Source organism: Xiphophorus maculatus, chromosome 19 (assembly GCF_002775205.1).
Source record: "Xiphophorus maculatus strain JP 163 A chromosome 19, X_maculatus-5.0-male, whole genome shotgun sequence".
Classification (NCBI taxonomy): domain Eukaryota; kingdom Metazoa; phylum Chordata; class Actinopteri; order Cyprinodontiformes; family Poeciliidae; genus Xiphophorus; species Xiphophorus maculatus.
The window spans coordinates 7882161-7905662 of NC_036461.1; the positions used below are offsets into that span (position 1 = coordinate 7882161).

The following is a 23502-nucleotide window of genomic DNA, read 5'->3' on the forward strand; positions in this document are numbered from 1 at the left end:
TGATGTAATCCATCTGTATAATGAGTAACTCCATGGTCATCATTTTACCATGGGGAGGATAATATGACTCATTCAGGATGAGTAAGAAGTTACAGTTGGGAGTTACTTTCATCATGAGAATATCAGGCTAACGTGTGATGGATGTTTGATTTTTAGCCTCCTGTCCTGTTCAATCCGAGTTTCTTTTTTTCTTTATGTACGGAAGTCATAATAACAATCAATTTCCCCTTTTTTCTAAAATCATTTGTATTGCCCTCTTTGGTTCTGATGATATTTGCGGAAAAGAATGAGCTCAGATGCATTTGAGCGCTTTCCCTAATGCTGAATGGGCTTCGTCAGAGCAGAGGCTGTTCACCGTGCGCAGCCGCGCGCTCTCACGCACAGACTTCGTCCGCCTCAGCAGGGAGCCTCTCTCCCCGCGCAGTTTTTGTTTTCAGCTTTGGTTGTTTGGAGGAGAGTCTGGCAGGATGGAAGCTCTCTGACCGCCTTCAGACCTACTCACATCTCCGCTGCGTGCATCACGGTTTCCCTTAGCAACGGCGGGCACACCTGTCGAGCTTCAGGTAGGCTTTCGGTTTCTGGCAGAGCTGCGCTGTGTTTCGAAATGTTGAGTGGAAATGAAGCGGGTTTAGGAGATCTAAACGCGCTCTGAAGCTTTTTCTGATTTTCAGGCTCCAGTCATGAAAAGAGAAAGAAGCTCGCGTCCTCTGTCTGTGCTGGTCTGCTTCATCGTTCTGTGGCAAACACGGTAAGTTTCTGACGGTAACCTATTGAGCGTTTTTAATTCATCTGAATGGATTTTTGCCTGCATGTTGAGCACAGGAGCGTTTCAGTTATAGCAAGGTAAAGGACGTGGTTTCTTACACAGTTGAATATGGTTGTTTTTTTTAGTTTCTCCGTGCGCTCAGAGCGCCGTGAGTTATTAGAAAATGACTGTAATCTCAGAGAACCGTCACAATGAAGCTCAAATCACAGAACATCTAATAAAAGCGCTGGAAGAATTTGATGTGTAGAATTAAATCTCAAAACTTCCAGGAAATTGAGAATATGGAAATAGAGCTGGTTTAATCAGACGACAGTTTATTTATTTATTTTTTCTAAAGAAAAGTGAAAGATGCATGCTATTTCTAAACAATAATTTCCAATACCTTGAAAATCCGATGTAGAAATTGATTTAATAATAATTATAAAATCATAATTATGAAATGATTATGTACTTATAATCATTTAAATTACTCCTCTCATCCTTGCCTACAGAAAACTAAGCACAACCCAATCTAACATAGATTCATGTTGTAACTTTCATTCACATCAGTTTGTGCTCCTTTGGGCAAGATCTGATAATATTACATATGGGCAGCATTTTGTAGGAAGGCTACTTCTCAAATTTTGGCTAACCTCACCAGTAAATTCAAAAAACTACAAAATTCTGATCTGCACTCTTCATCTTTGAAAAGAAAACTTGACCGTGTAAGTTCGACTGCATTTCTAAGTCAAAGCGTGATGACAAAGCACCAGCTTTTCGGTTGGATTTTGGCCAATGAAGTTACCATTGTACCAAAATTCAAAATGACACCAGAAGAAATAGCATATAACTCTCTTCTGAGTCACAAGTTTTGATTAAATATAAACTGCATTAGAGCTCCTTTCCCTTGAGCACATTAAGTTTGATGGAAGAATACTAAGTTGAGAAATCCATTTGGGGGTGAAGAGTATCAGCTGCTACCCAATTCTCTCCACTTATTTCGTCATCTAAGGGACTTTCTCTTTCAGTTCGTCTTGCTAAAAGTCAGCACTTTATGCAGCACCAAACTGAAACCTTGTTCATTTTTTCTTACAGATTGGATACATTCAGAGCTACATTGTTTAAGATGAAAGCCGGACAGATATAAATATATATATTAATAAGAAAACCTTTCGCAAATCGAAAGCAGCATAGTACTCATCATGAGTAAATGATAACATGAATAACCCCATATTTTCTAAGTATTATTGCCTGGCGAATACAACCATTGCTTTATTGAGCCTTATACTCATTTAACTCTCATTAGATATAACTTTATGAGCCCGTTTACATTAATTTGTTTCTTATGGAATCAGGATTTGTTAATTTTTTTTCAAATTTTGATACTGGGTGAACACCAAGAGTCTATTCAAAGACCCAGCTATGCTTTCCACAATGAGTAGAATCAGAATATTGATCGAACAAATCGATAAGATCATGAGAAGGCTTCTGACTGTTTTTCTTTTAGATGAAAGCATCTTCATCCACTGTGATAGGGAAATAATTTGGGTTGCTTTAGTAATAACAAATACGTCAGATCTGTGTTACCTTTATTTCTAGGGTTAGACTCCATTTCAACTTAATATGTTAAAATGAGGAAGGATTGGGTAGGTTTAATTAATAAAAACTCGCATTTTTATCTTTGGTGCTTATGTACCAAAGAGTTGCTAAGTAACCTACCTTTGATTCAGAGACTCCTGCTTATTACAGAGTAACATTAAACCCCTCATCCTTCCTAGAATTATTTTAAAATCGATGCCAATTGTTTCTGTGAAGATTAAGGTGGAAAATCTGTTTGAACAGGTGGAGTCAGAGTTTAGAGGACACTATAGTACAGAAATACTGTACTATAGCACTTTCAATAATATTGATGTACAAAAAACATCAATATCTAATGGATTTATTTAAAATGTTGAGGCAAAGTGTTGCTCTTCCTCATCAACAATTACAGCCAGATATAAATGTTTATAGGACACCATGCTTTGTGAAATTTCTGCCTGAGTGCATTGCATTTTGGTAAGAAGAGTCAGGAAATGTGTTTATATCAGTGTGTTTATAAAATATGAAATACCTTTTTACATCAGATTATTAGTGTATAAATATTTGCCCTTTCAGCAGGTGAAATGTCAAAGGGTGCATGACCTGTCACATCAAATTTCGAAACAAATTATTTTACCAACATCCAACGTTTTCTCACTTTGACAGCTTCAGCAACAGGACATTTGACATTTTGGCTGTTAAAGTTGTGTTTACAGAATCCTATTAAAACGTATGAGACTTTCTTATGCATAAAGATATGTTTCTCCTATTTAGGTTGAGAGCAGTCGGTAATTCAACACAGAACTCCAAAGACATTGCAACATTCACCAAAATCCTGGACAGTCTCCTAGATGGGTATGACAACAGACTCAGACCTGGCCTTGGAGGTAAGACGCAGGCAACTGAAGCAAGTATCAAATCAAAGCAACACAGACGGAAACTGGAGAACTTTCAAGTTAATATGACTCCTCTTTGGAGAAAATGTACAATACATCTGTTTTTGCACTCAGTTCTTTTGTTTCACAAATGGTGACAAAGATATTACAATTGTATCCTGAAAAAATGAGTCATTAAATGCCAAACAATTATTTATTTTTTCATGACTATATCACCTCTGATGCAACAATTTCAGTTGAGATGGATTTTGTATCTTTGTTAAGTAACTGAGATTAAGTCCACAGTGAAGAACACTCAGTGGTGCTTTAATAAGAGCAATATTATTTATGAAGAATCAAAGTCTGCTTCTAGCTCTCAAGCTCTCCCTAGTACAACACTCAATATTCAAATAATCTGATACTAAGATCAAATTTGTAATACAGATCAGAAACAGTATTTTGAATCTACCGGTGTCAGTCACTGGGGAAAAACAGGAGCTTTTATATTTTAGACGAAAATGTAAATTATGAGAGGATGCCTGTTGTGTGGTGGAAGAGCAGGCTGCAGTTCATCCTCCTTTGCGCTACAATGAAAGGATCTGCGATACCGTCAGAAAATGCCTTTATGCCCATGTCAGCTCTTTAAAGACAGCATTTTAAAAATAAATCTGCCTGCAGGTGAACCTATTGGGCTCTCTGCAGCTTTGAGTGTAATGAGCTATGCTTCTGTGTATCTCAAATCTGAATAATTTGTTCAGTGAGAACATCCGTCTGGGTTGGAAATAATAAAACACATTCACTGAGGCTGGTGGACTTTGGGCCTGGAATGATTGAGCTCATTTGGTTTGAACAGTTTCTCTTATTGGACTCGATGTCTAAGATTTGATGCTCCGGAAACAGAAAAACAGAAAAACAGGGATGAATGGGGATCATTACCTTCTCTCTGAAGGCAAAGAAAATTGGATTTAATGCATGAAGGCAACAGTTTAACCATTAGGTAACATGTAAAGACAAATGATAACGCTGGATTTTAGCTTGGGGTATAACAGAAAAGGCTGAAAATTTCATTTGCACACCACATTTTAGATTTAATTTTGAAAAAAAAAAGAAAAACATGTAGAATTTACTTCCAATTTAAAATGATCCACTCCATTCTGTTAGTTTATTACCTGCAATCCTAACACAATACATAAACGCTGATGGTACTAACATGAAAAAATGTAAGGGATATAAGTAAATTATCACTGTATGACATTGACATTCTGGCAAGAAAATAAATAACTGTGAAAGACTGTTCGTGTTATAACATCTAAACACACAATTTTGTTTAAAAAAAATCAAAGCAGTGTGATTGGACCATCAATCTGATTTTATTCAGACTGTTGGAGTCTTAATGTCACCTTAAGCACCACTGTGAACTGATTGCAGTAATAAAACTCTTCTTATGCTGTGATCCTTAAAAGATTTATTTAATTTTGGCAACTGAAATTTCTCCTAACAAGGTTATAGATGTAATAAAATGTCACACAAGTTTATAAAAGTGACTAACAATCCAGTGAAATAGAGAGGAGAGTCCCACTGAGTCTTAGCTCAGATTCAAAAGAAACAATCCTGGCCTTATCTGTGGTGCAGTTCCATCTCTTTACTACTTCAAGTATATTCAGGGTGCCTGGGAATTTGCCTGACAAAAATGCATGAGTTTTGTTGACTTGTTGAACAATTTAGACTAGTGTAGAAGCCTAAATTCAGTTTTTGTTCATTCAGACTTTAGGATAAGTTATGTTCATATTTCTTATTATAATTTGTTTATTTGGATAAAAATGATAACTAGTTAAATCTATTGCATAGTAATTTACTATATTTGACTACACTAAAGTCTTGAAAATTTGCATATCTAATTGGAATTAAGGATTTTAGGGTGTGGCTAGCCAGAGTCAGTTGGGCTGTTGGAGTGGAGCCACACAGTTTTTTGACCTCACTCTCTTTCCTTTTAAATTGTCATTTCTCTTTATTTTTCGTGGAAAGGTAACCTTTGTACCGTTTTTATTATTATTTCTGAAGTAAACCATATTAAGAGGATCCAGTCCCTTTTTTTTGGTTTTGTCGTTTTCGTCATCAAGTGGACCGAATGGGAAAGACGGAGAGCGTCAAGCTTATGGCTTCATTATTTAGGAAATTACAACTACATCTTTTGTGTTGTCTTGGGAGGTTTATTTCTGCTCAAGCTGTTGAGTGCATGATGTATGGGTGGCTGAAAACCTTTGAAACTTTGTTGTCTGAGAATTTTCAATTATTTCCCCTTTCCAGACCGAGTGACAGAAGTAAAGACAAACGTCTATGTGACCAGTTTTGGACCAGTGTCTGACACAGATATGGTAAGTCTTTCAACACTATTATTGTACTATGAAACGCATAGGTTTTTTTCTTTCACTTTTAATCATCACAAAAATAGTTACAGGTATAAAACTAAACGGTGTGCCCAAGCAGAGTTAACAGCCTAAGCAAACTGTTAATTGCCTCTGTGGTGCAGTCCATGAATAGTATTTGTGTCCTTTATTAGAACCGTCTTACCACAATCAACACAAGCTGTTGTTTGTCTAGAAATTCTGCTTTTGGTTCAAATAATCCGCTATAAATCTCCCGCCAGTCTTCCTGAGCCAGTTTGGATGTGATTATTCACATTCAGATAAAATCTCCCAGACTGAAACACAGACAGAGAGAGAGGTAGCTGTCTGTACTGCTGGTCCTGTTGCCATTGGAAACTCAGCCAATCCAATCAGAAGAGCGCCGACATGGCAAAGGTTAGCGTGTGTTATTAAAATGATATCTGAACATCCACCTCCATCCAGCTCTGATACACAGCTGCTGATCTGTCATATATTAATATATGGCCGGTCATTATTGTTTACCAGCTCCAAACCTGCTGCGTGGTTTCATCTAAGCCTGACACAAACGAAGGGATTTGTTTCCAGTCGGATGCAGCATTTCATTCAAATTTCTCAAATGGTTTTTTGATATTCTGTACTGTATATCAAAGCCCACCGAAGATCTTTGCTCCTCAGAGACTTAGAATTTCAGGGATATAGATTTTATTCACAAAGTTTCACTCATCCCAACATCTTTGACTGGCTTCCTGGAATGAAATGTAAGAATTGGTGCATTTTCACAAGTGACAACATGAAGTATCTTAGATTCAGATTCTAGCAGTGATTTTAAGTTTTAGTGACTTGACTGATAACATGATTTCATACTACTGCTGAAAGTTATTTGGCTTCAAGTCAGGGAGACCCTTCACTTTGCAGCTCCATTTCATAAAAATGCATAAAAGCCATCCTCCCTGCCTTAAAAGCCTTTCTTTTTGCTTTCCACTACAATCTGAGCCCATTCTCTGAGCCCACCTGGTTCTCCTCAAATATTTAAGTGACACAGAGCACAAAGATGGAAGTGGCTGTGTTCAAGACTGCACCTTCAAAGGAAGAAGAGTGTCTCATATTTAATACATGCCCATGTCTCCATCAAAATTGCAGCAGATAATTGCACTTCACCACTGTGTGTATTTCCTCTCTGTGTCTCTGATAGTTGCGCTCTGATACACATCCTTCAGATTGGATGCTCCCCCGCTGATCTTTCTACATGATTGTTTGTGGATGTTTGTCTTCGCTGGTTTATTTGAGCTCATCAAAAAGCAGACATGCAGAGTTGCTTTGGAAAGCTAACCAGGAAATTGCTGCATTTTCTCACTGACACAGGGATGCCTCTGCTAATTACATAGCTAAGGCTTTGTGGAAAACAATGCATGTTACATGTACAGTATACTTACAATATATACACTGAAGAGAGAAGAGCTGTGTGGTTGGTGGATATTTTTTCATCTCAGTGAACAACTGTGAACATGCTCGGTCATCTCTAAGAAAAAAAAAGGCCTTCAGGATTTGAATTGGTAGCAGACAGGTTAGAGGCAAAATCTTGTTTATCTGATGATAATAGATACTTTGCCAACTGTGTAATACCATATTAACTAAATTTTCCATTAAAACCTCATTTGTAGTATTATTTCAGACTGGAGAACTAGTAGTACACAACCATGTATGAAAGAAAAAGTCAAAAATGTAAGGTAATATTTTAAAATCGAGACTCTCAAAGCTGCAAAAAATAACCAAAACCTCTCACTGTGCAGACAGTTTTGTACCAAAGTTTGTCTCTGAAAGTTACTGCCGGATCTGATGGACCCATTTGAAAACAAATTTAGTTCCTGCTGAAGTACTGTGGACTAATAAGAGGAAACGGAGCGAACTGGAGATGCTTCCACTTAGATGGAGGGGAAGGTCTCTGTGATTTTGATGTAAACCTGGGATGGCACTCGCCTCAGGCAACAGCTGGATCTGACACTGACAGATGTGGCTGGACCCACCCAGGTGTCACACGGCGTCAAGCTGCGATCTCACAATAAGCTCAGTCATGACAGAACTGGACTGAGTTCTGAAGGACATTATCAACATTATAAGATCAGGGTGTAGTTTGTTATTTTGGGTCCAAATGGACCATCTATAAATTCTAAAAGGTTATAAAAGTCCATGTAACCTGTTACTAAACATTTTTTGCATAACTGTTGAAAAAATATAAAAAATGTTAGATTGTTTTTAGGGACATAGTTACAAACCTTTGAGTTTATACTGAATGAGATCCAGCATGTTTGTCAGGCTTCTTGACATTTCACTACTTTTGCTAAACTGTTTAATTATGCAGGTCTTCCTTTGTTGGTCTCTTAGAATATTGTGCCTCAGTAAAACCCAATTGCCTCTGCCCTTCTTTCAGGAATACACAGTGGATGTCTTCTTCCGTCAAAGCTGGTTGGACGAACGGCTGAAGTTCCATGGACCAATGAAGATCCTTCCTCTCAACAATCTGATGGCCAGTAAGATTTGGACCCCTGACACATTCTTTCATAATGGCAAGAAATCTGTGGCCCACAACATGACCATGCCCAACAAACTTCTGAGGATCATGGAGAATGGAACGCTGCTCTACACTATGAGGTACCTGGCTTTTCACCTCTGTTTTTCTATTTGAAGACACCAATGTCAAGTTACAAGCTTCAACTTGCTTCATTAGGGCAGAATTGTCTTTGATGGAGTGTTGGTGGTGAGCTGCTTCTACATTAAAGTCAGTCTCCTACAACCTTGACATTTATTGCTGCTTTTTGTGTTTTCAGATTATTCTTCCCTGGTGCATTAATGTACTAATTCCAAATGTTAAGGGAGATTTGAGACCACAATGCAACAGACATCTTTTCTGTGGAAAATATTTTCAAGAATTGTTTTGTCATCTTAGCTCTCTGACACAATTTCACCGGGAAAAAAATTCAGATTTTTGACTGTGTTCAGATTGAAATTAGTGAAAGTGCATGGTATTTACACTTACATTATTTGACTGGGGCATTTCAGTGCCTTTAATACTTTTTGGCGAGTCTGTTGTTGATTTACTGCTGTGTGTAGGGTCATTGTCCTGTTCTTGACTGAGTTTGTTGGACCAATGTCCTCACATTTGACTCCAAATCCTCCATGTGTACAGTTCATTTTAACGTAATGACTAAAACATGTCCTGGTCCTTTTGTTGTAGAAGAATCCCAGCCTAGACATTCAGTCCATAGAAGGTTGGAAGTGGTCACTATATATATATATATATATATATATATTTTTTTTTTTTTTTTTTTTTAAACTTTGGTGTAGTTTCTGATCCATAAAGCATAAATGTATTTTATCAAAATGGATTTCCTTAATCATAGTTTTATGCACTGAAAGCACAATCTTGCTTGTTGATCTTGCAGGAAGTATCCCAGTGAGTATGGGTTGTTTGCTCAGACAGACTCCATCTGTTTGCCAAAGGCATCTACTGACCTTAAAGGTGGCAACAGATCTGGGTTCTTTCAGTCTGATAGAGCTAATTTAAGGACTTCACCCATCAGCTTGTAGCTTCACTTCAGTTGACTTCCACCTAATTTGCTTGTTGCCCAGCAACTGCAGATGTTTATAACAGTCTGGGCTCCACAACGACAACATCTCGTTAAAACATAACCAATTTTGAAGTTATATTTAGTTATCTTTATGGACTCATAGTTGTACTGTACTTCATAAAAAGTTTACATATCTACATGACACTGCAATCTTTTCTACAGTTAGTCAGTTGCAATTTCATTATGGTACCCAATGACATTAGGATACAGGTCTTCTGGTGTATGACACAAACTTCCAAACATGCTTTATGAAGATATTTATGTTTTTTGCCAGGTTAACAGTTCAAGCTGAGTGTCCCATGCATCTGGAGGACTTCCCCATGGACTCACATTCATGTCCTCTTAAGTTTGGCAGCTGTAAGTGTTAAAATCTGCAGAATCAAACTCATATAAAAAATGGGTAGACAGATGGATGAATGGATTTTCAGTCTTTAGCCATGGTGATTAGAAATGACTAATCACCACGGTCATTTCTAATTGGTTTCGGTTTGTATTATCTCTGCATCAGATGCCTACACAAAGACAGAGGTAACTTACATCTGGACAAGAAATGCCTCCCAGTCAGTAGATGTAGCAGATGATGGGTCGAGGCTCAACCAGTATGACTTGGTTGGACAGACTGTTGGAAAGGAGACCATTAAATCCAGCACTGGTAGGCACATAATCAGACAAACAAAGACTATCAAAAACACTCAAACTGGTGATTCCTACATTGGTTTCTGTAGTACTGTGAACTCATAATCTGATCTTTTATGGTCTGGTCTTTTATACATTACAAATTCATGTAAATAATGCAATTCAGAAAAGTTCTTTAATCAAAATTTTATGCTTTTGGCAGTGTAATTTATTCACCAGTTCATCGTTGGTATTCATTTCATGCAGTTTTATGTTCCAAATATTTTATATACTCATCCACCAGCCAGTGTGGGTGGACCACATGGTGGGAGGAGAAGCAATCTTCATACCATATCTTCATTTGCGTTGGAGGTGTTTCGATTTCAGATTTCACAGTTACTGAAGTGTTTTCTTTTAGCCACTTTCCTTCAATGGGATTAAATCGACTTCTTTTCAAGTGTTGTAGCAAACAAGAAGAATGAAGGCTGGAGATAATCCCAATATGTATTTAACTCAGCAGGCAGAAAATAGTTTTCTGCAAACCGTAGTTATAAATGCAGCAAACACTCCAACGAGTAAAGATCAAATACAACATTTGTATTCTTGTGAATACAAGTAAATCAAAATCAGGTGATAATAAATAAATGATAACTATCCTCTGCGTGATTTTCCTCTTTGTTCTTCACATGAATATATTATTATGTAAAGTGAACCTGTTCCTATGACTCTCAGGTGAATACACAGTGATGACGGCTCATTTTCACTTAAAGAGGAAGATTGGATACTTTGTGATCCAGACGTATTTGCCCTGCATCATGACAGTTATCCTATCCCAGGTTTCCTTCTGGCTCAACCGGGAATCAGTGCCTGCTAGAACTGTGTTTGGTGAGTATTTGAGACTTTGAATCTGTTATTTAAGTGAAATAAAGGATTTCAAGATTGCAAACACTTTGGAGATCCTGACCATCAAAAGAGGTGAAAAAAAAATAAATGTCAGAATCAGATTAATTCAAGATCTTAATGTCTGTATTGCTTCACAAATCTTGGTGATAGTGAATCAAAAGCAAAGGAGATGTAGAGGCTTAAACCCTATTCAATTTCTTCCTAAAAATTTGAATGTGCATGGTTATATTCAGAGTGAACATAAAAGAGAAAGCACATTAAAACCCTTTACAATCGTGTCTACAAAAAGAGTGTGCACAGCAGGAAAGCAGAACAGCAGCAGCTGCAGTCGTTGTCTGAATCTCAACACCAACTATTCAGATAAAGGTTTGAGTGTTAGCTCAGTTCTGTTGTGGAAATCTCAATTTTCCACTTAAAATTTTAAAATTTTATGGATGTAAACTATCTTTGTATAAAATAACTACATCCACATTCCAATATAAATATCTCTGTGTGTGGGGGTGGAGGCGTGGGGGTGTGTTGGCGTGTGTTTGTGTGTGTGTGGTGAAATATGGTTCATAGCTGCAAGGAAACATATAGAATTGGACATTTTTTTTATCTTTTTTTGCACTTTAACCTGACTGCCGGGTCAAATTGACCCGAACAGTATCTATGTAAAATGTAGACCTAGGGGTTGGTACAAATGTGTAAAATGAATACATTTTCAATTTATATGTAGAGTGCACCTATTAAGACAATTAGAAAAAGTTTCATGCAAAAAAAAAATACTACCAACTATTTATTTTTTTTTTTTAAACTTTAAAACGGGTCAGTTTGACCCGGAACATAACAGGAGGGTTAAGATCAGGGAGAATGACAATTTGATCTGCAGCACACCACTAACTTCACCTCTAAATGATTTCCCAAAGTACTCCCTGATCAGATGTGTCTGTCTGTTATGGGTCTTAGTCCAGTTATTTGTTTATATGTTTAAACCCTGATTTAGTGAATTAAACTCTTCTTAGAATCAAAGATCTTGTTTTCCAAAGGTTTCCTGGCCAACATGGGCAGCAGCACAGAAACAATGTTGCAGCTGTGAAACATTACACATTATACACTGTAAGAAAGAAACATGAAATAGATGATATGTTGGTGTTTGGTTACAGAAATTTAGAAACACTCTGGGTCTTCTGTGTTGGAATTTGGGGTCTATATTTTCTGGGTGCATTTGCCAGAGAGCATATAATAAAATACTCGGTTCATTTTATGTTTCTTTTCAGGAGTAACCACAGTTCTCACAATGACGACCCTGAGTATTAGTGCCCGTAACTCTCTGCCAAAGGTGGCCTACGCTACTGCCATGGACTGGTTCATTGCAGTCTGCTATGCATTTGTCTTTTCTGCTCTCATTGAGTTTGCCACTGTTAACTACTTCACCAAGCGAGGCTGGGCTTGGGATGGAAAAAGTATTGTCAATGACAAGGTAAGTGCATTCATATGAAAAAATTGTGGACACCCCATTAAATGTCATGTGTTATTTCACCCATATTATAGTCAGATTCAATCACAGATAGTAGGTAGGAGCTTTTTAAAGAGACAGGTGTCCAATTTCAAGGTGTCAAATTTCAAAGTCAAATATTATCTTTGATATTTACAGCATTTTTATAACATCTAAGGGTAGGACAATTACTTGATTGTGCTATAAAATAGCAATATATGCCCGGAAAGTACATAATATTGCCGCTTTCACATCTTGCAGACTGTTATTGGGTTGAGCTTTCTTGAAAACACATCTCAGCATGTTGGTAGATGCTTTAAATGTCCATTACTTGCAAACCTTTTTTTCTGGAGAGAGGAATGATTCATTTCAAATTCTTCTCAGACCTTTCCAGGCCTTTTTCTATTTTTCCATGGTGTTCACTATCACTTCAATAACCAAACTAAACATCTGAGCTTTAATTAGGAGAAATCAATTTCAAAATACTAGGCAACAATAATCAACTGAAATGCAATCAAATTTCATGTGATTGCATTTATGTACCCTTTTTAAATTTTACATGTGGAGGTATCCTCACCAAAACTCCTTTTACAAATATTTTAGAAGTGCTTCATTTTGGTTTCCATTTTTTAGTTATGCAACTTAATCTCCTAGTTTTACACCATTAAACTAGAAGATTAAATTCTGATTGAACTGGAAAAAAAGATCAAATCAAGACAAAAAAATCAATTCCAATCTATTGCATTCATTAATAAATAAGCAACATACCTTTTTTTCATAGTTTTAAATTTCTTCAACTGTTTTAATCTACCTGCAAAAAAAGGAAGCAACTGTCAAGAAGGAGAAGAACACCTATGCTGTAGCTGTGGCAAACTACAAGCCCAACATCACTAAAGACTCAACACTGCCCACCATCTCCAAGTGCACTCTGAACGAGCCCAACAAGATGAAGCCCGAGCAGAACAAGAAAACCTTCAACAGCGTCAGCATAATCGACCGCATCTCCCGTATTATGTTCCCTGTGTTGTTTGGCACCTTCAACCTAGTCTATTGGGCCACTTACCTGAATAGAGAAAAAGTAATCAAAGACCTGGATCCATCTAAATGAACAGCAAGGGCCCAGCACAACAACACGTCACACATTCAGGACAACAACGCTTAATTACAGCTGCTTTGGTTACATAAATCTACCTTCTCTCATTACTGGACACAGTTTTCGGCCAGTATAGATACACATTTCTAAATAAGTTTAGAGCACAGAGAATTTTCATTCAATCTTTTTTAAAGATATATTATGATGTAATCATATAAAATACAGTATAAACCAGGATAACTGAAATGCTGCAGGGTATAGTGTTCTTCAGTTCCCCTCAGGTTCAAAGAGGCGTTTTCTCTTCACCTTTACTAAGTTTACAAAAGCTCTTAGAAAAATGGCTGTCCACAATCTGCTTGGAACCAATCAGCAGAAAGATGAGGTAATCAGATGTTTATGATATCAGGTGAGCTGCGCAGTTTATGGGAATGAGCATTCCAAGAAAAAGTACTACAATAATCACAAATAGCTGATAATTTTTTCAAATAATGTGTAAACACACTCAGACAATATATATTGATATAAAGTTTAGCCCAAATATTTACATACACTTTATGAAATGAAGCTGCATGGTGGCACAGTTGTTAACACTATAACACAGGTTTTGATGCCCAGTCTGTTTTTTTTTTATGCATGGAGTTTGCATGTTCTCTCTGTGCATGGATGGGTTCTCCCCGGGTACTCCAGCTTCCCCCCACATTCCAAAAACAGGATTTTTTGGTGAATTGGTTACTCTAAATAACCTATATAAATGTATATGTCTGTGTGTTATTTGTCCTGTTTGTCTCTGTGTTGCCCTGTGATGGACTGGTGACTTTTTCCAGGGTGTACTCCCCCCAGGCTATCAATCCAGCTTGATGACTGCTGGAGGTAGGCACCCCCAGATCCTGCAAGGATAGGTGGGTACAGATAATTGATAGATGTGATAAATGACATATAATAATTTTTTCTCACTGTCTCACATTAACACCAAATTTTCTTGTTTTTGATCAGTTTAGATATATAGCACCAACATAGCACCAGTTCTATAATGTTGATTCACAACATATGCCATGTCAAAGCACTTTACAAAATAGACAAATCCCATTGATTGACAGAAATATAAAGTCAAATCACTCCATCACATAGACAGATTTAAAGTTAACTACAATAACTGTTTGATCCTACAAAAACAAAGCAGTAAAGTTCAGTTTATTAGGTCAATTGGTAAAACATTTTCTATGAAAGGAAACCTAGGCAATTGCTTCAAGTTGTTAACTTTGCAGAAATCACTCATACATGTGGGGAAAATGGAAAGGAAAACTCCCTCATGTACACCCTGAGAGTATGGGGTCAAGGCATCCTAAGCTTCTGATTTCTTAATGTACAACATTGGAATTAAACAGAAAAACACATGAGGATGTGTGTCAAGGCAACATCTCAAACACAGTGTCAAAATAAATTAGCCAAGATTTATTTTGGCAGATTTATTTTTGCCAACATAAATCAGTCGAGATATTAGTAAGAGAGTATTTACTAATATCTTGTAAGTACATTAGTAAGCCAAGATATTAATAAGAGAACTGTGGATGTTCCTAAGTTTGGTCCTTCCATGGGTACAATTTTGAGATTCTTGAAGATGTCATGTTGTAGAAAACAGATTGAAACAATTATGAAAGTATAAACACCATGGATGTCCAGCCATTATGCTGTTCCCGGAGGAAAACATATTGTGGTGCTAAATGTCTGAATCAAACGTAGAACACATTTTGTAAATATGGTGACTAAAGTATCTAATAGCGGTTTTTCCACAATGAAACTCATCTTTTACTCCATGGGCTGCGAGGCTACTCGGAGAGGAAGAAGTCAAATCTCAAAAAGCAAAATAAAAAAGTTCACAGTGTGCAAATACACTCAGGGACAAAAATCTTAATTAGTGGAGATGTGCTTTTGTCTGATGAACACTAAATGGAAAGATGCCCAATGATTAAAATGTCGATTATGACATTTGGAAGAAACGAGGGAATAGAAGGGGAGGAAAATAGCATTATGTGGGAATATTGATTCAAAATCTCAAAACATCAGTCAGGAAGTTGAAGTTTGGGTGCAAATGGGCCTGACAACCAGCAATGACTGAGTCATGTTGCCAAATTAATCATAACGTGTCTTAAGTAGATAAAGTTACTGATTTGGAGTGTTCATTACAAAGCCTTGATTTCAACCACTTAGAAGATTCTAAGTGGTTGAAAAGGTGTGTATGAACAAAGTGGGTTACAAACTTGGTTCAGTTACATTGGTTCTGTCATGAAGAATTACAACACAATATCATGAGAAACATTTTTACATAGTTAGGTTTAAAAGAAGGTAATTATAACAGATAGAAAAATATAAATTCCCTCTTTAAACTATCTTACTTGTAATTCAAAAATCTTACAAATAAAAATGATTTTGCTTTTCCTATCTGACCTGAAATAAGAACTTTAGTCAGATTTTATATCAGTGAGAACAAAATGTTATGTTTTTATTCAGTGCATTTAAGTATCTGGTTACAACTGTAATTTGGTCCAGAACCGCCGCCTGGTGGAAATGTTGCTATCAGTGTTTTTTTAGGAGGTGGCAGTGGACTAAAGAGATTCCCTTTAAAATGATGTTTATAAATAAAACGCACACATATCAAACTTTAACAACTAGTTGAACACTTGCACATCAATACCTTACAGGACAGAAGAGTTTTTCTCATCCATTGTAGTTGTGACTATACTGAAAATTTAACAACAATAATAGGCCTTATAAACCTTAGTAATAAGTACTAAATAAAAGTGATACTTCGAGAACTGTAAAAAGAGAAATCAAAGGGTTTACATATTGTATAAGTAATCCAACAAAGTTTTCATTCAACATCAGACTTAAATATATTAGGTTTTCACTTCTGCTGACACTTTCAGATGAAGTGTGGTAGAAATAGGTTTGGAGACTTCACTGTGTTACAGTTTGTACAGCTGTTTGATGTAGCAAAGCAGCTGAAACCAGCTTACAAATCATCTGTTCGCTTATGGCTAGCTAATACCTGCAACTCAGTTGAAACGTAAAGATATCATAGATTCAAATGCAGTGTGGATGAATTTTATATGTTGGTAATGAAGAATGATGTTTTCTCTACATATGGAGGTTACCTCTGTAAGCGTGAAGGTCCATATATCTTTGTTTCTTGTTAACAAGTGGTGAGCGGATAGTAAATCAGAGTGATTGGTTAATTGTGGCTTAATCTGTAGTAGTAACAGTATTGTTCCATTTCATTCCCAACCTCCTATGATCTTTACCCCCAAAATTTAACATTTTCCAGAATGTCCGTTTAACAGAGAACCCTGAAATGGAACCTGAACTTTCTGGAGGGACTGAATGTCCTTTCTAACATGGGAACACTTTAGGATCCCCATGAAAAGGTCCAGGAATAAGCTAAGGGAACTCTAAATTCAAAAAGGGGGATTAATTTGCGATATCCAACAGAGATTTGACAAGGAAGCAAGTTCTTTCAAGTGAAAGTCATTACGGGGAAACAGAGTACTTGACATCTTGTGCTTTAAGAAACAATGGTCAAAGGTAGCATGATTGCCTCTGGAAAAACTGCTCAGAGTCTACAAGCCAACAGTTACTTTGAAGATGTAGAAATCACTGGTACTAATGTGTTTTAAGCCCTGATTTATTTTCTAAATACTGCTCAGGCAATTTGAGCATGTGCCTTAATCAACCAGCAAATGAGTGCTTAATGAAATTCTCAGCTGTCTGGCAGTGAATTTTTAATTTTGACTTCATGTTTTGTTGCATTCAATGTCTGGTATAATGCATATCCAAGTATTTTACTTTAATTTAATAATTGATGTTAAGTCCTCGTTTCCATTTACGTAAGACAAGAAAAGAACCTTGTTGTGGGTGGAAGACAGTGTCCTTCACAGTTAGGCAGATTCCAAAGCTGGTTAAGGATTTCTATGTGACATCACTTCTCCCAGTGATGTTTATATTGCCATTTTGGATGTCAGCATGCCAACATAAAAAGGGTAAGACAAACCGTCAAGAATGATTCTTAGTTTTAAGTGAGACAGGACAATGTGTTGCTGTGATGCCAATATTGAATTATAGAGAAGATCCATCTTCAGTTTTCACTGCCAAACAGAAAGATGCTAAAGAGGAGGAGTACTTATGAAGTTGCCAGAGTTTAGTAATCCCAATACCTCATCACCATGTCAGGTATTTTTGCTTGGTAAAATAAGCTAAATTACCCAGCCTGCAGGATAGACCAAAGCTGAGAATAGGCCTAACTGAAGCATTACAAACACTTTACCTTCACTAATTGTCTTTTTGACAGTTTGGCAGTGCTGTTCTTGTAATCCAGAAATCTGATTCAACCATCTAACTCTTGGCAGCAAATAAACAATGTCTACAAAATAGTCATCTTTTCTATCTGAATTAGATTGTTTTACAGCAGCACAGCTAGTGTCTGTCCCAATATTTTATTTCACTGCTGTGGTTATCAGATCAATATTTATAGTGAAGGTAGATAGTTTATGTTATGTAACAAGTTCTGCAGTTCTGCAAAAAAGCATTTCCCCCTTTACGGATTTTTTGTTTTTGTTTCTTCTCACACTTTCATATTTCCAATTATAAGACTGATTTTCATATGGAAAACAGTTTTCAACCAACAATGTTAAAAACAGCATTTAGGAACACAGCTATCTAAGCTGAACCCTCGTGTTACAGGGGCTATTTTCAAAGAAGAGTTTGTTAAAATTTCTGCACAGTGATGTAAAAGAATAATTGCCAATTGCTGTAAATGTTACCAGCGACAGAATCACTAGGTAGATTCAAACAGTCATAGAACCTGGCTTAAAAAGGCACACAGTTTAAATCTATAAGAGGGTAAATACTTTTTGACAACACAGTATATCATGTGACATAAGCTGTGCTACTTATAGATGTGATAACCAATGAAATAAGATTGAATATTTTGTTGTGTTGCTGTAAGATGTTCTAATCTCTCAGGAAAGAAAAAAAATATATGTGGAAAATATGTTTTTCACAGCATTTCCCAATGGCACAGCTGCAGATCCTCTGTCTGCGCTTGTGGCTTTTGTATTTTTATGTATCTGTTAACACTTGCAGGGATGACATGGACCCAGTTTTTCTAGATGTAACGATCTAGTTTTTTCTCCAACATCTGTGCTGTAGTTATCAGTCTAGTGTTAATAGAAGTTTGAGTTTACTCTTGTCACCTCCTTACTTTCTATGAAGAAAACAATGATGTCATGCTACAAATGCCATAATAACAAACCAAGCTTTGAAATTTCTTCACCACACCAACAATATGTTCATTTGGTAATTTCTGCTCTTCGCTCTGCTTCAACTGTTGCAAATCAATGTGTGCCATCTTAGTTGTTTAGTTTTGTATAATGCATACTTTTTCATGAGGCAGCAGAAAGTGAAAAGTGTAGTAAAAATCAATAAGATGTTGGCTCATTGAGTCACAGTAATGTAGCCCTGGATTACCAATTTTGTTTTGGTAATTCTTTTAAGACCTCACTGCTCAGCCTGTAGCTTTTTCAAAGCACATGCTATCCATCTTTCCTTCCCTAGCTTTAAGTTGCATACTACGAAAGATTGTTCTGATTGGATGCACGTGTTCGTTTCTATGAAATTTGTACTTGCTGTCTTGATGTTTGTCTTTGTGGTGTCATTGTTTTTGTTTATTGACATTATTCTATAAAAAATGTAGCACTTAGAAGGACTTACTCTCCTATACATTCCCTTCAACAAAAGAACACTGTGTTAGCACTAAAATATATTGAATACTATGTATGTGTAAAATTGCAATCCTTTTAAATTACATTTCGTTGAAAGCAATTTTTGTGCATTTATTATATGTGTAGCTATTTGAACACTGTGCTTTTGAGATACTTTACAATTTATTGGTATTTTAGAGGAGTGAAGATATTTTGTTTATGCTTGAAACTTTCTGTGTATGATTACCAAAATAGGAGTCTTTTTTGTGCTGTTGTATTTTCAAAGAAGACTAAATATTTCTGTAATAAAGATGATGCAAATAACTCAGGCTAGATATTTTTTCTTCTCATTTTTTATCTTGGTAAAAGGGAAATTTATTTTTGCCAGAATGGAAATTCTTGAAATAATGTGTAACCCTTTTCTTGTTCTCTTAATCCCACATATGTTTATCCAATTCAACATTGCAGAGAAGAAAAGTAATACAAAGTAATCTTTTGTCCATTTGGTTCTAGCACTTATTGATGAACATTTCTTGATACAGTGCCATTAGAGAAATTAGAGATCACACAGCTATCCAACTTAATCTTGCTTCTGGAAATTACCCCAGATTATTTTATTGTGCAAAAAAAACAACATTACATTACACATTAAGAAATTCCCTTCCATACTGTCTTTTCGATAAATCATTCTTATTTGTGGTTGTTTTAATTAATGATCGAAGACCTGAACATATCTCTACCATAAATACAATCATAATGATCTTTTTCTGTTAAAAACATCTATGAATCCAGCCTGGAACTCAAGCTAAAACAGCTTAATTGAAAAGATTTTTTTAATTTGATAACAGCATGTCAATTAATTAATAAAACCTCATCAGAAGAAAAGAACCTGAGGCTTTTGGAGGTGCTCCTTTTTCAATCCACTAGAATTCCCCAGAAATACTTTTTAGATTGAAATAAATATTTAGCCAGCATTCTCCTTCTACTTTAAATCATGTTTGCTCAGAAGTGTTCAAATATATGAGAGTTAAACTTGATGAACCCAACTGAGCAGCGCTTTATCTTAACACCTTGCTGCTAAAAACTGCACAATACGCATCTTTAAATCCATTTTTGCATTACAGCATGTACAACTATTCCGACCGTGACATCCTGATCCTTGGCGTGCTTAGATCAACTGCTGAGTGTCTGCAGCTGAAGGGGCTGTAATCCATCTCAGAGCAACATCAACATCAAATCAGCACATTTACCCTTATATCTGTACTTTCCCCTCTACCTGGCTTTGATCCACACAAACATCACCTTATCCTTCCTGCTGGCCTCGCATTCAGGGAATTCAACCATCGTTCATGAACAGAAATCACTGTAAACCTGTACAGTGCATTATTTCTCTCCACAGCAGTGAATACATACTGCAGATTTACAAGGAGAAGTCATGTAGAGATAATGCTGCAGCTGTCGCTGTGGCTCAGATTATTTAATAACACTCATGGAGAGCCCAGAGCTCTGCCGAGTGTCTTCATCTCAGAGGTGGGGTTGCTTTCAGAAGGTCTGGCTGTAGCCAGAGGTCACAAATGTCCACACTCATCGCTTTACTCATCACATCTCTGCCCCATTGCCCCCTCTGCCAGAAGGTCAACTGCCTCAGCTTCCCGGTTTGCAGCTGGCAACTCGGATCAGAGAAGCTACACCTCACGTTCAGAGGTGTGGAAAGGTCCGTGTAGTGATTGCAGGTCAGATTCAAGAGGTTTAAGGAGCCACACATGTTGTTGTTCAGATACTGAGTGCAGAATCATCTATAAAAGGTGTTCACCTCCTTGGGTGTTTTGCCCTTTTTATTGCGTTTACAATTCAATCAAAAAAAAAAAACGTTTAATGGCAAAGTCAAAATTGACTTTTTCAAATTAATGAAAAAAAAGAAGATATTGAATAAATGTTCAGCCTCTTGACATCAGTATTTAGTAGCTGCACCTTAGATTGAAATCAACACATGGAGTTTGTGGGGATGAGTGTCTGAATGCTGCAGTTTTATTCCGTTCTTCCTTGCAAAACTGTTACAGCTCTGTTAGATTGTGTGGGGGTCAGCTGTGAGCAATCCTTTTAAAGTCCATCCACACTTGGTTTAAATAGATGTCCATGTCTGAACATCCATTTTCAGATGCTTAAAATTCCTGAAATCTTTGGATATTGCTTCATAACTTACACCTGCTTCAGCCATTTCCATGCTCTTATCGCTGACCTGTCTGGCTGATCTCTTGCTGAGGGCGTACAGCGGGTCCAAACCCTGGAGAGGGACAACATGTCCCTTCGGATCCTCGAGAAAGAGCTGAAGTGGATCACTTTTGAAAAGGATATCTGGGTATCCTCAACAACCCAGTGTTAGCTATATTTTTTAAATAGCTTGCATACATTTTATCTACTTTGCCCTTCATGTAAAAACCTGGATTTTTCATCCAGATTTTAACTGTAACCTCACAGTAACCCTTTTACTTAAATGAGAAGACCGAGCCGCTTATCGTAATTCAAAGTGTCAGGCTTAATGTGTTTTTGTCAGTAACATCTCTGCCTCACTGGCACATTAATTACCTGCCTCCATGGTTTGAAGGCAGTAAAAAGACATTAGCATTAATAGCGAGCTCTGGTCACACGCTGTTTCTCCGACACAATCAGCATGTAAAGCAAAATGCCACCTTGCAGCTCTCTGATTAGCTGTTTTCCCTGCAGAACAGCTTTACTCTGATCAGATATATATAATTATAGCTTTAGCAATGATCAGCAAGGCTCCCTACAATTCTCTTTTTTATGTGAGCTTAATCCCCTTCCTTGGTTACCTTAGGGCCGCCGGCTGCATTTGTCAGCAAATGTTGCCTGAAGGAAATGCAAACAGAGAATAATCTCACAGTAATCTCCAGGAAAGCCTAAGAGGAAGGTTGATTTTTATCAGAACAACTACAGCAGTGCAGAAACTATCATCTAGAAGCAATGTTTGTAAATTTCCAAACAATAGGAAACATCATGAATATTAATAACTTGACAGATGTGGTGCTGCAACCTGAGAGATGCAGGTTTTTTTATTGCCTCATGCTGGAAAAAAATCTTTCTGCAGTAAATTGGATGTCCAGGATGACACAACTTGAAAAAGTGAAATGAAAATCAAATTAAAAGAAAAAGTTGGTATTCTTCTCATGTTCTGCCTGTATTTTAGCAGATTTTTATGTGGGTGACCAGAATGTTTTAGTTTCTCTTATAACAATAGCTGCTGGGGTTAAATTGCAGGCTATAAATGATGGAGAAAGCCATCTGCTGCTCAATGAAAAGCACTTCTGACCAATCCCTTTTTTAAGGATCACATTAAGGTTTCACCATCATCACTTGGCTCCAGACAGAAACGTGGTCATGGTTACATTCTGAAAAGCAACAGTGAATAAAAACAAAAGGTGACATTGCCAATTAGTTAATTTTTACATAAATATCAAACAGATCTGTTCATTCCAGGATTTGTTCCTCCCATTTAGTGTGTGTTTCTTAATGTGATAATTAAAGTTTCTTCATCAAAAAAATATTCTGATCAGACCTTTCCTTCTGGGTGGTAAATTTTGTGTTTTTTTCCCCTGTGTGTATTAGTGTATTTTTTGTATAATAATTGTAATTAGTGTAATTATTGTATCCTCAGAAATGCAATAATACATATCCTCACAGCAGCAAATGTGAACCAGACGCATGTTGTACAATCATCTTTTGCTGCAAGTCTTTTGAAATATGTTTCAAGTTTAAACATCTAGGAATAAACATTTTTGCCAATTCAAAAATGCAAAAGTGTATTTTTATTGTTCAGTTATGAACATTGACCTTAAGTGAGTTAGGTAAGGGCTGCAGTGCCTTATCCATTGCTCTGGGTTCTTATGTGATCTCCTGGATGAGTCTTCAGTTTGCTTTTTGAGTAATTTTGATCAACCAGCCACTTCTGAGAAGGCTCATGGTGTTCAATATTTCCCCTTTTTGAGGATAATATATCACTAGAATCCCACGGCCTTAGAAATAGATTTTTAAACTTTTGTAGACTTTGTTTGTCATATGTTTTTCAATTTCTTTTGATTTCATTGATCTTTAAGTCTCCTTCATGTGGTTGGACTGATTCTAATTGCCTCTTAATGAATTAAAGTATCTACAATGACATACAACATTTCTTTTTGCTTGCAAGCAATGACCAAAAAGCAAAGATTCTTTATTTGTATACAGCATATAGACATTTTGCATGTAAATTAAATAGATCAGGCACAATGTGGCATAACTGAATGAGATATGCCAAAGCGCTACATAGGGGGTTAAGTGATGTCTTATTTCTGTGAGAGGGCGTGGCTAGTGAACCGAACAAATGTGGTTAATTATGGTTACTTCATGACTGAACAAGGGGACGATTATACTTTTACAGGAATGCCAATATTAGTTT

At 36.7% G+C, this 23502-nt stretch overlaps 1 protein-coding gene across 1 annotated transcript; it reads left to right on the top strand.

Moving 5' to 3' along the window:
- Positions 1-325: 325 nt before the first annotated feature.
- LOC102230784 (gamma-aminobutyric acid receptor subunit alpha-2) lies at positions 326-16133 on the top strand. The gene is given in 11 exon segments (XM_005797723.2): positions 326-510; positions 512-563; positions 672-748; positions 3098-3210; positions 5506-5573; positions 8014-8234; positions 9486-9568; positions 9720-9863; positions 10559-10711; positions 11989-12191; positions 13030-16133. Coding segments are annotated over 11 exon segments (1584 nt in total). The 3' UTR covers positions 13315-16133.
- Positions 16134-23502: the final 7369 nt, after the last annotated feature.